General features: G+C 39.0%; 1 protein-coding gene across 1 annotated transcript in view; it reads left to right on the forward strand.

The window, feature by feature from the left end:
- Nucleotides 1-367: 367 nt before the first annotated feature.
- cadm2b (cell adhesion molecule 2b) overlaps nt 368-15661 on the forward strand; it is a 122053-nt gene continuing 106759 nt past the window's right edge. Inside the window, exons 1-3 of the mRNA XM_055166706.1 lie at nt 368-418; nt 6283-6292; nt 7022-7171. Coding sequence (XP_055022681.1) covers nt 368-418; nt 6283-6292; nt 7022-7171 — 211 coding nt within the window. The remainder of the gene's footprint in view (nt 419-6282; nt 6293-7021; nt 7172-15661) is intronic.

Genomic DNA, 15661 nt, shown 5'->3' on the forward strand with positions numbered 1-15661 from the left:
TTTTTACACCGAGTAAACGCACACACAGCACAGATCAGGAGATATGAAGTGCAGAGAACAAACTGTATGTAAAGCGTTTGTAGCTGTGACTACGGTGAGAAACGTGGAAAGACCGCTGTGTTTACTGTGTCTAAGAATGTTGGCAGTGGACAGCATGAAGCCAAATAAATTACGGCGTCGCTTAAAGACTTTACACCCCAATCACACTGATAAGCCGTTTGAGTTTTTTCCAGTGAAAACGTGCTGAATATTGACAACAATCATCCCGTTTTGTGAATGCTTCTTCAGTAAACCAGCTCTGTTAGAGTCATATAAGGTGGCGTACCATATATAAGAGGAGCTGATACTAACGAACTATAACACGGACATGATCTTTAAAGACGAGGAGGACACAGGAGCGGACCGCCTCATGACGCAGGTGAGCGCAGCACTGAATACGGACGGACACATGCTACGTGTGTCCCGGGTGTCGCTTTGCAGACACAACTAAAACGTTTGCTCTTGTATGTAGGCAACTGAAGGTGAGGGTGCAATTTGTCCACGTTTGGTAGTGATTTTGCGGAGTGGGGGGCACGAAATGTTTTCTGCTTCCTGGGGTGTGTGACAGAATATAATGAGAAGCACTGATCTAGTGGTTGAGCTGCCAAAACGTACTGAATGATTTTTCAGCACAAAAGATTTATGACTGGTGATTATTTGGAAATACATTTGCACTGTTTATCAGTCTCTTAGGCTAGGTTCAGACTTCAGGCCTTAATGCTCAGTTTGAATTTTTTTGTGAAATCAGATTTTTTTGCGAGGTTGTTCACATTTCCAATTAAATGCGATTTGTGTGTGATCTCTAGTCTGAACTTTAAACTAGGGGTGTCAAATTATCGCGTTAATTGCGATTAATTAATTACAGTCATATTTAGCGCGTTATGTTTTTTATCGCGTTAATCTCATTTTAATCTCTAACTTTAGTGTTTTGTATGCAAGTTGCTTTATTATAAAATCTGTTTTTATGTGTTACTGGACAATAAACACACACAAAACCACATTTATACATTTTTTTTATTTCGGTAATTCCACTCATTGCCGGAAACCCACAAAAACGCGCGCAGTAAGAGCGATGTAAACGTCATGTTAAAGTTGGCGGCGTCAGTCGCACAATGGACGAGGTCGTAGAGCCAGTAGAACAGAGCAGCAGTGCACAGGGAAACACATTCGTGTCTTGGAAATTCTTTCCCGACGTGAAATATAAAAGAAAATAAAAATATAATATGCCTACAACTTAAATGTCACTGGTGAAAACAACCTGCATAGGCTCATGATGTCTGCACTACTGTCCTATAGTGACCTGACATGAGGGGACCGCACACAAACACACACAAAACACACCCTTCATCATGTCATTGAGAACGCGCGGACCACGTTTCCTTCCGTAGTTACTGCGCGGAACCGACGTGCTCCGTGAGCCGCGCGTGGATCGTGTTTTTCGCGTACGCGCGTAAACCCGCGCTTCCTCCTGTGCGCCTCTTCAGAACTAACACCAAGACTAAAACCAGGACTTCCAGTGACTGACTAAACCAGGTCTAAACCAGGACTAAACCAGGACTAACCAGAACTAAAACTAGAACTTAAACCAGACTAAACCAGACTTCAGAACTAAAACCAGAACTAAAACCAGGTCTAAACCAGACTAAACCAACTGATTTCCAGGACTAAACTAGGACTAAAGTTAAAGCAGGTTAACCAGGAAGGACTAAAACCAGTGATCTCATATATGCATTTCTCTATCAATAATATTTTTAATTGGTTAAGGAAAGACTGGACTTTTTATTGTCTTTCAAAAGTTTTATGTTCAGATTTCCTCGTCTTTGCTACTTTACAGCAAACAGTTCTTATCATGACTTTCAGCCTTGTAAAGTCAAAATCTAAATGCGACTTGTGTGTGATCTCTAGTCTGAACTTTAAACACCCAAAAGTGTCCCACATGCGCGTTGGAGGACATGACGGCATCACACAGCGAGTTTGCTCAGTGTTTCCGAAAGTCACCTAAACGCTGAAATTGTCAGTTCTTCGTAAAATGAACAGGTTACACATCCATGGGCACTTCGTTTTTGTCTTTCGTCTTTACTCTCCTTGTGTTTGACTCGCAGGCTCTTTATTTTTGTTGACATTGGAGCCAGGACCACCTGTAGCCACGCTCGGCCATTTATTTTGCAATCATTTCTAAAACCCCCCGGTTCCAATACAATCCCTCCAATTTGGCCTGACCCCCCCAAATATCAATGAACTCACAGAACTCGCTTTCCCTCCACTGACTAGACTCCGAGCCTGACATGTAGGTCTGATGAATGTGACCTGGCCGTTCAGACTGAAGTCCCATGCCAAACATCAGATATGTATCGGTTTTAGGAGCACATATTTCAGTTTTTTTTTTTTTTTTCAGATTTTTGATTTTCATTTATTTTATTTGTTTGAGCCAGGTACAACAAAATTCAAAAACAATAACAAAAATAGTGATATGTACATGAACATATTTAGGACCTGGTGCTCAAAAGGAGTAGGATGAAGTTCAAAAACCTTATGGAGTCCTACCCCAATTGTTTTACACATGGTTCACTTTTTTTTTTTTTTTTTTTTTATCACCTTTGGAGTGCTTACCTGTCATTTGCAAAAATATACCCACATATATACAAAAACATTTCCACACAAACATACATACATATGCATATACATATCCAAGCGATCTGGGTCGTATTTGAAAAAATCGGATCTGTATCGTTCATACTGTCATTAAAAGATCAAATACAGGAAGCATAGGGGCAAAAAAAAATCAGATTCGGGTTCACTTCAGGCTGCAGTCTGAACGTAGCCTTAGTTTCATTTTAAAACAAATGTAAATTAGATGCTACATCCAAACAGCTACTCAGTTCTCGCCTCTATCACATGCACACATCCCCACTTGATGCCGTCTGTGTTACTGCAGTCTGATATTGGTCCAGTTTTGGCCTGACAGAAGGACACCAGACAGCACAGGCCAGATCTGAACAAAGGCCAGGTGAGGGGAGAGAGGTACATGTGTCACATCTGGCATTTACTGGTAAAAGAAAATCAAATAAACTTACAGATGCTAGCTTTAGTTAGTATTTTCACCAAACACGTTTTATTCTTTTAGGTCTCTACTCGGTACTTCCATTTAAATAATCGACTAGTTGACTAAATCCAAAATGAAGCTGGACTAGACCATGATTAGAACCGGACCAAGATCCAAATCAAGACTGCAACTGGCTCAATCTAGGACTAAATCAACTGTGTGAACACATTTTTCATACAAACAACTTTTGTCTCCTCTACCCATCTCTGATCTGCCAGTATACCTCCGAGTCCATATTTCACAGTAAAACTAGACCTCCTCCTAATAGTCCAGTTACAGCTCTTTTCATCATCTCTGCTATCTTTCCTTTTCTTATAACAAAGGATCATTTTGTTCCTGAGACGTGGCAGAGTTCAGTTCCAGCCGTCCGTGCGCAGAACAGAACACTTTGGCGGTATAATTAGCTGGACTTAGGTGTGATGACTGGTACAAATGTGGAGTGAGGAGCTAACATCCAACATGGCCGGCTGATTAGGGCTCATTTGGAAGTCCGCTGCGCAGTGACGAGTGACTTTCCGGGGCATGGCGGTGGCACGGATCCGCACCCACACTCTCCGGGATTACGTGTCAATTTGCCACCCGGCTGCAGCTCGCCACCGTCACCGGACTGGCCCACATCACTACCGGTAATTAGGCCGTGGTACCAATTAGATCCGGCAGGAATTCACAGCGGGAGACTTCCTTTCATTGAGTGAGGAAAAGTAGTGATTTAAAGCAGGTTTTTTACTCGGCCGATGACGATGTTTAGACTTTGTTATGGCAATCCGTCAAATGTGCTTGAATCTGGTCCGTCAAATACTGTTCTAAATGGGAATGTCATTGCTTTGTCTAGAATGTTTCACAGTATAATATTAAAACTTTCTATCTTCATGGAGACCAAACCAGACGTTACAAGTTATAGGTCAGATCTGTGGAGAGGCCACCCCGCTCACAGTCAGGATATATGTTTTTCTAGGAGTTTGTTAGCTATAAAACCACCTGTAATTTACCTGTAATGTAAGACAGAGCTGTTTAATGTCATACTGTGGATCATTCAGGCAAAGCAATGACATACCCAAAACCAAAAAGTGACATAGTGCAGCTTTTAAGAACACATATTATGTAGAATTAACTTTTTTTTTGCTCTTAGCCATGGTACACTGTTGTCCCTTCATCAAAAACATACTTGGAGTTGTATTTTTGCTTCATTCTTACTTGCTTCATTCATTTATTAGTCCTAATGCTCTGTTTGCATTTTGCCTGGATTGTGATGGCATAGTTAAAACTCTGGACTTCTGTAGACGCAGTTTTTAAGCACATAAACCATCAGCAGACAAATTCTGGAGTCAGATTGTGTTTGCAACAAATGCGTGGCTCTGTCAGCTCTCATAGCGTTACATCTCCCGAGCCTAAATGCCTCACTGGAAACAGAGGTGAGGTTTATAAAGTGTATTTTCTAAAGGCAGACATGTGCAGACGCAAGTTAGAAAAATGTGAATACTTAAAGTTCTTTAAATCATTTTAATACACTATATACGGGATATTCTAATTTTGCATATTATTAGAAAAACAACTACTGTCATATTAGTCTGTTGCATATTTAACTTCTTGGTTTGTTAGTAAGAAGGTTTTGGCTTCACTCTCCAGGTAATTCAGAGTCTTTGTGAATGTCTGAGATCTTGATTTGAGTGAAGGACATTATAGTGGCTACATTACCTTTATAGGGGAAAAGATGCAGTTCTTGCTGTTGATATAGATTTTAAGACATGGTGTCTATGAAACAGACATAGAATACACAGTGACAGGTGCACAGTGGTTATCAATATTAGGCCCCATCCACACTAGTACGTATTCGAGTTGTTTTCGTTGTGGACACAGTGTTAGTTCACACTAATCTGAAGGAAAATGGCTCCAGAGACGGAACGATTTCCCAGCTCCCATGAATTAACCGGAGTACAGATCTGATTCTGATCACTGTGTGGACGCCTGAAAACACTGATACACTGACATAGGAGCTCTAGTCGCGTTCTTATTGGTCCACGTCACTGTGACTTGCGCCTTCCTAATTTGCTGGGTTCATGACATTGATCATTTGACGCTATTGCGGAAAACAATTTAAACAAACCATAGACAAATGAGAACGAGTGTAGCTAGAACTACTTACTACTTTCACGCTTGATATCTTCCTCGGCTCGAAATCGGCTGCTGCAACTTCAAATACAGTGCTCCACTTCCTTGTTTTTACCACCCACATGACACCAGCCTAGTCATGTGACAAGTGTTTCAGGCAGTTTTGCACAATTCGTACACAAAGTAATTCAAAGTGCTTTACAGAATAAGAAATACATTAAAATCATAATAAAAACAAATCAAAACATAAATAATCATAAAGAGAGACATAAATTAGAGAGAAGAGTGCGGAATGAAAACCTTTGTGTTAATGTGTGGACAGATACGACGTGTCTGGACACAAATCGTTTCTGATACGGTGATTTGTTTCAGTGTGAACTTAACCTATCTCACCAGATTTTATTCACGTACCATGGGAAGCTGTTTGCATGTTCTCACTGTGTCATTGTTTAGAGCTGGGCACCCAAACTTAGTTCCAACTAGGCACCAACTTTGGGTTCCTTGACTTTAAATGCCTGTGTCAAATAGCCACCACAGATCAGCAGAGCAGGTAACTCAACATAATATAGTCTAAATCAGGGGTGTCAAACTTATTTTGGTCCGGGGGCCGTATCCAAACTACTTTGATCCCAAACGGGCCGGATCAGAAAACTCATGTCATATAAACCCCCCAAAATAGCAATAAGTTCAAATATTTGTGCAGAGAAACACAAATCTATTACAGAAATCTTTTTTAATTGATGAACTCTTTCTTTATAAAATATTATAATATTATGAACAACCTGAAACTTTAAGAAAAATGTAATTTCAACACAATGTTTTAACATTAACTTGTATGTAAACAGGAATAAGTCAATTTTTTCTTTTAAAATCCTGCACTCGGCTCCACAAGTCTTCATTTGTGCTGCTCTGGTGGGAGGGGCCACGTACAGAGACGCTGGAGACGCTGCTGTGATAAACACCACAGAAAATTAACAAGATTTTAATAGAAAATATAATTAAAATATTTTAGTAGAAAATCAGCCGAGGGCCAGATTAAAGGTCTTGGAGGGCCGGATCTGGCCCCCGGGCCTTATGTTTGACACCTGTGGTCTAAATGGTTTAAATAAGAATGACCATAGTTATAATGTAATTCAAAGATTTATTTAAACTTAAAAAATACAGGCACAGAAAAAAAGAACCATTCAGGTATTGGTATCAGAGAGCAGGTAACGTTAAAATACAGAATTGAAACAAATCAAACGGTGCCCAGTTCAATCTGTGTATGTTTGTGGTGCTTTGATTTTCTTAACCACTAAAACAACAAGCGCAAAAGGACGCCCTCTTGGGTCTCAGGACTTAGCTCTCACATTCAAAGTTTTAAAAGAGTAAATAAATGAAATAAATCAACACTTTTTTGCAGTGTTTCTCAAAGTTTGACAGCAAGTGCTCCGAAAAAAAAACCCTTTTCAAGTACCACAAGGACCAAACTAAGGCTGAAGTGAACCTAAAGCAGAGTAAATAAATATTAAACCCATTCTAAAGCATTACGGGTTGCAAATCTGATTGAAGATAAGGCCAGAAAAAGCCCGCGCACCACACTTTGAAACTCTCTGCTCGATCACCTTGACAGGGCACATTTCCACCTCTCGCCCTCCCCCCTCGGCGCTGAGAGACATTGATGTAATCCGATGTAATAATGGAAAGGCCGGCACATATGGCTGGACCGCGCTGGACATTACCATAACTCTCTCCTCTTCTGACCCCTCTCTCCCCTTTTGGCCCCCACAGGAAGCCAGGGCCAGTTCCCCATCACGCAGAACGTCACCGTGGTGGAGGGCACCTCGGCCAACATGACCTGCAGAGTGGAGTTCAATGACAACACCTCCCTCCAGTGGTCGAACCCGGCACAGCAGACGCTCTTCTTCGGGGACAAGAAAGGTGAGTCGGTGGCGATGGTGGTTCGGGTGATTTGCCGTGTCGTTGTAATGCGTATGTGATGTGTGGCGGGAGATTTGTGTCGCGATTTTCTATCCTTTTCATTTTCATGGAGACCAAATCAGAGAAGTTACAGGTCAGATCTGTGGAGAGGCAACCCCACTCACAGTCAGAATGTTGTTTTTCTGGGTATTTTTGAACAATAAAACCACTTGTAGTTAAATAAATGTAAGATAGAGCTGTTTAATGTCATACTGTGGAGCATTCCAGCCCTAGCAATGACATTTATCCATGAAAACAATCAGGTGAAGGACCAAAAGTAAAGTTTAAGATCATAATATTTAAGATTTTTGCAAAAACATTCACTTGATTTCCCAATTTGGCCAAATTTTATTTTCAAAATTTAACTTTCAGGTTGGAAATCGTGACATGACACTAGGGAATTACTTATAATGTACACAGAAAAGATTATCTGACAACTACACATACAAGAAATCACTTTTATTTAGTTGAAATTGTGTTTAAAATTGCCTCTTGCATGTAAATTGTGCTGAACTTTTGAACAGAATTCTCAGCGTGTTTTAGAACTCTCTACTTCCTGTAATTTTCAGTGAGTTTTTCAACTTTTCTTCACAAATTGCTTTTCTTTTGGCGTAAAACTATAATTTATATTTCAAATCATTATAATCCCACCAGATTTTGTCAAAATTAGAGAATTTTAAGAATCTGTCATATGCACGTTAAGGTCTTTTGCTGTATAAAGTTTGGGTGATGTATGGCATAAGATTCATGTCAAAATTTTAAGCACAGTTTTGATTCACACAATTGTTAGCTGCTTTTGGAAACTCTATCTTGCTTTCTTCAATTGACACTTTGCAGTTGGTGTCATTAACATTCCGTGGGGTTGTGAAGCTAACTGGAAGCACTGCTCTGTTTGAAGCTCTGTTATTTAAGTTAGACTTAATCTGAGTTTGGTTTTGACACAATCTGCCCAGAAAATGTGTAACTACAACAGGTGAGATGATTTTAAAAATGTTAAAAAAGGCTGCTGAAAAAGTGTTTTAATCCATTTTGTATTTTTATTGAGTTTTCCTGAACATTCTACAAACACAGATTCACAATTTTGGTGAAATATTATTCAGGAAATAGTCTCAATTTTATTCCTAAACATTTGTTTCGTAATAATTTAGTGAGACTGTTTATATGAGCAACAGCAGCTCAGTTGGTAGAGCATTTGTATTGTTATCTGAAGGTTGGTGGTTTGATTCCAGCTCCCACAGATGAATGCTGTTGTTGTGTCCTTGGGCAAGACACTTAACCCACCTCGCTCCTGTGTCTGTGTACACTGGTGTATGAATGTGTGAATGATGTGAAGCGCTTTGAAGGTGGAAAAACTCTCTATAAAAATGTGACCATTTACCGTTTTACCATATTGCATCATGGTTGATTCTTACATCACTACACTGACTATACCTCTTTACTCAACCACTTTTAGACCTGTTGTTTCACTGCTTTTTGGGTTAATTTTTCTTTTTGGGTGACTTTTTTAATAGGGGTGCATTTATATACTTTTTTCTGAGCATGTTTGAGTTAAAAGCTAAACTTACTAACCCAGAACTTTGCTTCAGTTACGCCTTGACACCGAATATGATGATAAAAATGTCTGGACGCCATTGTTTCCATAGTTTTTAAACAATCAATCAATCAAACTTTATTTCTAGAGCACTTTTCTTATAAAAAAATGCAAAGACACAAACACAACGCGCTTTACAGTGATTAAAAACAATCTCACATTTCCTTCCACCTCCCCTGAAGTTTTCTATAATAAAAATAATTTCTCTCAACTTTTTATTTTTTTATTTATTTTGTCTCAGGGCAGTAGCAAAATAAAATACTCCACTCCAAACGATGGTTGTAACAATAACCAAAATATCGTCAAAAGTCTCACAATAATATTATGGACCATCACAACATATTGAATTACAAGTCTCTTCACTTAAATTAATAGTTATAGTGCAGCAATAGCTCAAAAAAAGTGAAGGAACTACATAGACCATGATCCTTTGCTCCATTTCAGTGCAGACTTCATGAAAAAATTTGCAGTTTTATGCACTTTAAATCTCAGATAAGTCTTATCAAGGCATTTTAAGAGGAAAAAGTAGCGTATTTATAGTTTTGCAAGCCTCTACAAATATTATAATAAATATCGTACCGTGAGATGTATATCGTGAAAATATCGTACCGAGAAATTTGGATATCTTTACATCGCTGCTCCAAACGCGGCAGGCAGGCTTGTTTACAGCTCCATCGCCTGTGGACTTTTCAAACGGTTGCTAATTAGCATTTAGCTGCCCTACATTTGTACGGCTGTTTGTAAACCAGCACAAAGAGGAAGTGGGCTGTTGCAATACTATGTAACTACAATTAGTTCACAAGTCTAATCTAACGTCAACAAGGGAAAACGCGCTGAGGGGAGTGCGTTGTGTGAGTGTGATTAATAATAGTATTGAATGAATTAACTTGGTGAACTGAGAATTGAAAATGAAAAGAGGCTAAATACTGAGACCTGTACTACGGGGTTTACAGAGTGAGGTGCTTCGTGGTACTACTCAGAGCTGGATCTAACTTTCAGGGGTCCCTAAGTGAAATCTGGGCCCTCTGTTTGGGTTTGTCTCCCAAAAATCCAGTTCTTCATAAAATGGACAGGTTACACATCCTCGCCCACTTCGTTTGTTTGAGTCTTGGATTTGGCTCGCAGACTCTTTATTTTTTGTTGACATTGGAGCCAGGACTGTCTGTAGCTCGGACATTTTTTTGGCAATCATTTCAAAAACTGCCCGGTTCCGATAAGATCCCTCTAATTTGGCCTGAATACAGAATGAATTGACTAGACTCCGAGCCTGACGTGTAGGTGGGATGAATGCGACCTGACCATCAAAAGATCGAATATATATTGGTTTTAGGAGCACATATCTAAGCGGCCTGGGTCGGTTTTGAAAAAATCGGATCTTTGTCGTTCAGACTGTCATTAAAAGATCAGATACAGGTCACACAGAGGCGAAAAAATTGGATTTGGGTCACTTCAGGCTGCAGGCTGAACATAACCTTACTCAAGTTAGACTTAAAGATGCATTGCGTAACTTTACTCCACTCACTCCACCGCCTGCTTGTATGGTTCTGTTATTGCTTCAGGCTAGAATGTTTTATCACAGTATGGTAAAATTAAGCTTATTTATCTCCATGGAGACGCCACCAACCATGGTACAGGTCAGATCTGTGAAGAGGTGACCCCAGGAACCATAGAAAAGCACGATTCTAAGGTATTTTTTTCACCAAAATAAACGTACTAAACGCCTGATAGATGTTTAATTCTATACCATGTAACATTCCAGAGAAAACAATATATAACAATAACATCTCCATGGATACAAGCAAGTGGCAGACCAGAAAAGTTACAGAGTGCACCTTAAATCTGAGCTTTGTTTTGACCAGAAAGAGCTGACGTGGTTGGAACTACAACAGGCGACATGATTTGTGCGCTTAAAAAAAGTCTCTCAAACATAAAATTACAAACACAAAATTACAGTTAGTCAATCTCAACTTTTTATGTTGAAAATCAAACACCTAAACAGGACCATGAATGCTTGTATTGATCACAGACACCTGAAAATGCACTGTTTAAATCCATTTTGTACTTTTTCTTCAGTTTTCCTGAACATTTTACGAACAGAGATCACAATTTTGGTGAAAACTTCAAATAAATGTGTGGCTATTTAGGATATGCTTTTAATATGCACAAAACGAATTAATTATGCACGTCACGGGTTCGTCTAAAATAAATGTAAAGAAATGATGGCTCAGTTGAAAAAAACTTGCTTTTTTTTTTTTATTCACACCACGGCCCAATGTGCAGAGTGCAATATTTACAGTGAAAATGATGAAGCAGAGTCACAAAAAAAAAAGAGAGAAGTATTTACAACAATATTTACAGAAAGCCAGCACCCACCAAAGACAGACCACAAAATGAACAGAGCTCCCCCTTAAATACCCCTTAGCCCCACCCCCTGAGCTAAACCAATTAACAAAACATAGCGGTTTAAAGTTTAAAGTAAGCAAAAACTGTACTCATGAACAAAAATCAACTGGAAAATACACATAATATAAACGACTTAAATAACCCTCCATATGGTTATAGTTAATTCAACTTACTGTAAATTCTGGACTATAAGCCTCTACTTTTTTCTCACACTTTGAACCCTGCCGCGAATAAAACGATGCGGCGAATATATGGACGGAGTCTTTGTTTGACACATTGTCCATTCATATATACGGTTTATGGTTTGGCAACAGCTTGTGCAGCCTGAATGCAGAAAACACCGCTGTCTGTGCGGTTTACACATGGATCTAGGGTTCACATGAAGTTGCTACACTAACTCGCGATACTGTCAGTGCACTCAAATAGTTTTTCGCTGTGTGATAAAATAAGTTATGATGCTAAATGAACATTAGTGAGGGGGATACATCTTACCCAAATGTGTAAATGACGAGAAGAAACGTCTCAAACTTCAGTAGCCGGACATCCACTCATACCTGATTGATAGAAGTAACCCCGCCCCCGAGAGAGTCTGAAATCTGCTGAAATCCTCCAAGACACTGACATGATACAGACAGGACAGAGGCTCTTTCTGCAGGAGACATGCGCAGGGAGAGACGGAGGTGATGTGCCGAGGAAGATGTCGTTTGTTTGTGTTTTGAACAGTTATTTTGCACTTCATACACACACACACCTCATGGAAAACACACGAAGAAATGCAGATGATGCAGCTTTTTAAAATAAATAAATAAAGCTGCTGCACCTGAGCTCGGCTTCAGTGAGTCAATGTGAGATTTTGGCAACGGCAGCACCACAAACTGCCTCAATTCAAAAAGATGTCAAAAGCTTTGAGGCGATAAAAGCAGACAGTCCCAACTTGAAAACCCGGGCCAGAGATAGACGTGCCGGTCGGGTGATGACGGGCAGCTACGGGCGCTCCATCACAATGCATGAAAACACAAAGTCAAAACTTTTCTTACTGACAACAGGAAGTAACTTAGCCAGGCTGTTGCCACCTAGTGCCTCCTCTCAATTTCATTTCTCTCCAGCAACTAGGGCAGGAATCAGAATACATAAAACCCCAGAAGTGCGAGTCCAGGCAGCAGCCAATCAGCGAAGAGCCATACATTCAGTGTTGTCAACGATTTCCAAGATTGAGGATTTAAAGCCAGAACAAAGAGAATGTTTGGTGAATTTCATTAAGAGGAAAGCCCTATTGCCCTTCTTCCTACAGGATTTGCGAAAAGCTTCATTTACCAGTTAGCCCCATTAGCGGCGCATTACATACGTCATGACCTAATAGCAGCGACTGGGTAAATGATAAAGATTACCTGCCTACCATCGAGCGAACTAATTCTAACACTGTGAGGTCAGACGGTTTCTACGAAGAGAAACTGGCTGATGAATCAGGCTAGAAGTGACCCACTGCAGCTGTCCAAAGTGGCTGAAAATCTTGATGTGATACTCATATTATAATCATTGATGGAGAGGCTGAGGAGGCTGATGGATCTGCTGCTGCGGGTGTTGCACATACACCAGCCAGAAGTGTGAAGAGATTATCTGAAGTGAATGTTTTGAGATGTGACTGGCTGACAGTGATAGACAACCTTGTAAATTGAACTGATACAATGAATATTTAAAACTTCACAAGCACAACATGTAAGTTCAGGGATTTAAAAGTGAAATGTACTGCTTAAAAAAGTAATTAACACGTTTTTGTAATGAGTTTTTCTTTGTATTAGTCTTTCTATTAGTTGAAACTATTACTAAAAATATAATGAAAGCATGATAATTGAATCTCAGGAGTGGGCCTTGGTTAATGAACGGGGATGAAGCATGAGGCAGTGGACCACAGCCAAGACTGCAAAAAATAATTTTGCTCTACCGTAGTTAATATTTTAAGTGGGATGCCCTCCCTCACCCTCTGAATCCACCCTCCCCGAAACACTTCACACTTTTGTACGGGAGATTACAATAGATGTTTCTGCTCATTTTATTTTCACTCACCTCTTTCTGTTGTAATTTTTATGAGTTTTAATTACACACTATATACACAATATTCTAACTAAAATATGTTTTTGTATATTACACTTGCCTGGATATCTCTCTATATTTGTTATACAGATCCATAGTTGCCGCTGGTACAGAGATGAAATTGGATTTTTCCATTCAAATATTTCCCACATCTACTTGGGATCAGGAAATATTGTGGCTTGTTTGTTAACGTAAATGTAAAAGTTATACCGATTTACTACTCATTAGCATATAATAAACTGTAAGACAAATATTTATTCATTACCTTCACCAGAAAAGTTACACAATGCACCTTTAAGATCATTATGTTTTATATTATAAGCCATTTTTTAGGTTTAAAATTTTACTTTCTAATTGGAAATCAGTCAGTAAGTACAAAATATTTGAATTAGTGTTGTCAGAAGGTTTGAAAATCAGATACTAATCGATGCTAAAACTAGAATCGAAACAAGATACTCATTTGAACGAGTATCGATACTAAAAAAGTCACATTCACAAATGAGTCTTTCCTGAATAGTTTTAGAATGATCTTGAGCTGTATCAGAACAAGTCTAAGAGCACATAGACGAGAATACGCCCCTGGACCACTGAGGGATTACACAGATATAAGACCAGATGAACTTAGAGATGGGGACTTGTGAGTCATGAGTCAGACTTGAGTTACTATTTTTAGGACTTGAGACTTGACTTGATTAAATGGACTAAGAATTGGGACTCGACTTGGACTTGAAGGTCAGTGACTCAAGACTTGACTCAGACTTGAGAAATGTGACTTGAGAAGACTCGATGTGTCTCCTAAAAATATATGTTTTTAGAAAATACTTTGCTCTTTTCACTTTATAAATGTGGTGCTTAATTTTACAGGAACAAACTGGAACATGCCCCTCTCACTTCTGTATTTGTTACTTTGGATGTAACTGAAGTACTGTGACGTGGTATCCTTAAATGTACTACAGTAATATACAGTACAGACAACATGGTCCTTCATGACAATATAACTGTTCTTTAGCACTATTAAATCAGATTTTTTTCTATTCTGACCATAATGATTCACACTAAGATCTTTACAGGATGTTTAAAAATGAAAGAAAGGAAAGAAAATTGCATTTCTTATATAAATACTTCTACAAGTAAGTACAATTTAGTTTAAAATTCATATAAACTTCAAAAACCAAAGCTATATTTGGTACTTGGTTTAAAGACAGGACTTGACTTGAAGCTTAAATCAGATGACTTGGACTTGACTTAGACTTATGCGCCAGTGACTCAAGACTCGACTTGGACTTGCCTGTCTTTGACTTGGGACTTGACTCAGACTTGAGGTCAAAGGTTTGAGACTTACTTGATTGAGACTTGCAAAACAAAGACTTGGTCCCACCTCTGGTACTTAAATTACATTCTATCGTCTAAATAAAGTGTTTTTTTATTATCATTGTGGTATCAGAATCTATACTGAGCATCAAGGCAATTCCTTTGTATCGAAATCAAACTTAAAATTTTAGACTAATGAATACATTTTTAGGGAAGTTAAAGGTGCATTATGTAACTTTTTGGCTGGGGGTCCATCAATTTCTTGTGTGTATATGTTCCACAGTATGACATTAAACAGGTTCACTTTACATTTACTCCATTACAAGTGGTTTCATAGCTCAAAAATACCTAGAAAAACAAGTTGTGTGAAAAGCATTTGACGGACCCTCTACCACACAGGTGTCAAACATGCGGCCCGGGGGCCAGATCCGGCCCTCCAAGACCTTTAATCTGGCCCTCGTCTGATTTTCTACTAAAATATTTAAATTGTATTTTTTATTAAAATATTGTTAATTTTCTGCGGTGTTTATCATAGCAGCGTCTCCAGCGTCTCTGTGCGTGGCCCCTCCCACCAGAGCAGCACAAATGAAGACTTGTCTCTTTCCAAACGCTCTTAAAGGACGATCGTTTTGACTGTTGACCGTGACACCCTCATCAGAAAAATGTCAAAAATGAGAAAAGTGGAGCCGAGTGCAGGATTTTACAACTAAAATTTACTTATTCCTATTTCTACAAGTTAATGTTAAACAAGTTCATGTTAAAACATTTGGTGAAATTGTATTTTTCTTAAAGTTTCAGGTTGTTCATAATATTATAATATTTTGTAAAAGAAAGAGTTCATCAATTAAAAAAGATTTCTGTAATAGATTTGTGTTTCTCTGCACAAATATTTGAACTTATTGTTATTTTTGGGGTTTATATGCCGTGAGTTTTCTGATCCGGCCCCTTTGGGATCAAAGTCGGTTGGATACGGCCCCCGGACCAAAATGAGTTTGACACCCCTGCTCTACCAGAAAAGTTACATAATGCACCTTTAAGCAATAGGTCAAGAATAC

The sequence above is a fragment of the Boleophthalmus pectinirostris genome, unplaced genomic scaffold (genome assembly GCF_026225935.1).
Source record: "Boleophthalmus pectinirostris isolate CB_2022bp ecotype Guang Dong unplaced genomic scaffold, ASM2622593v1 HiC_scaffold_9, whole genome shotgun sequence".
Taxonomy (NCBI): Eukaryota; Metazoa; Chordata; class Actinopteri; order Gobiiformes; family Gobiidae; genus Boleophthalmus; species Boleophthalmus pectinirostris.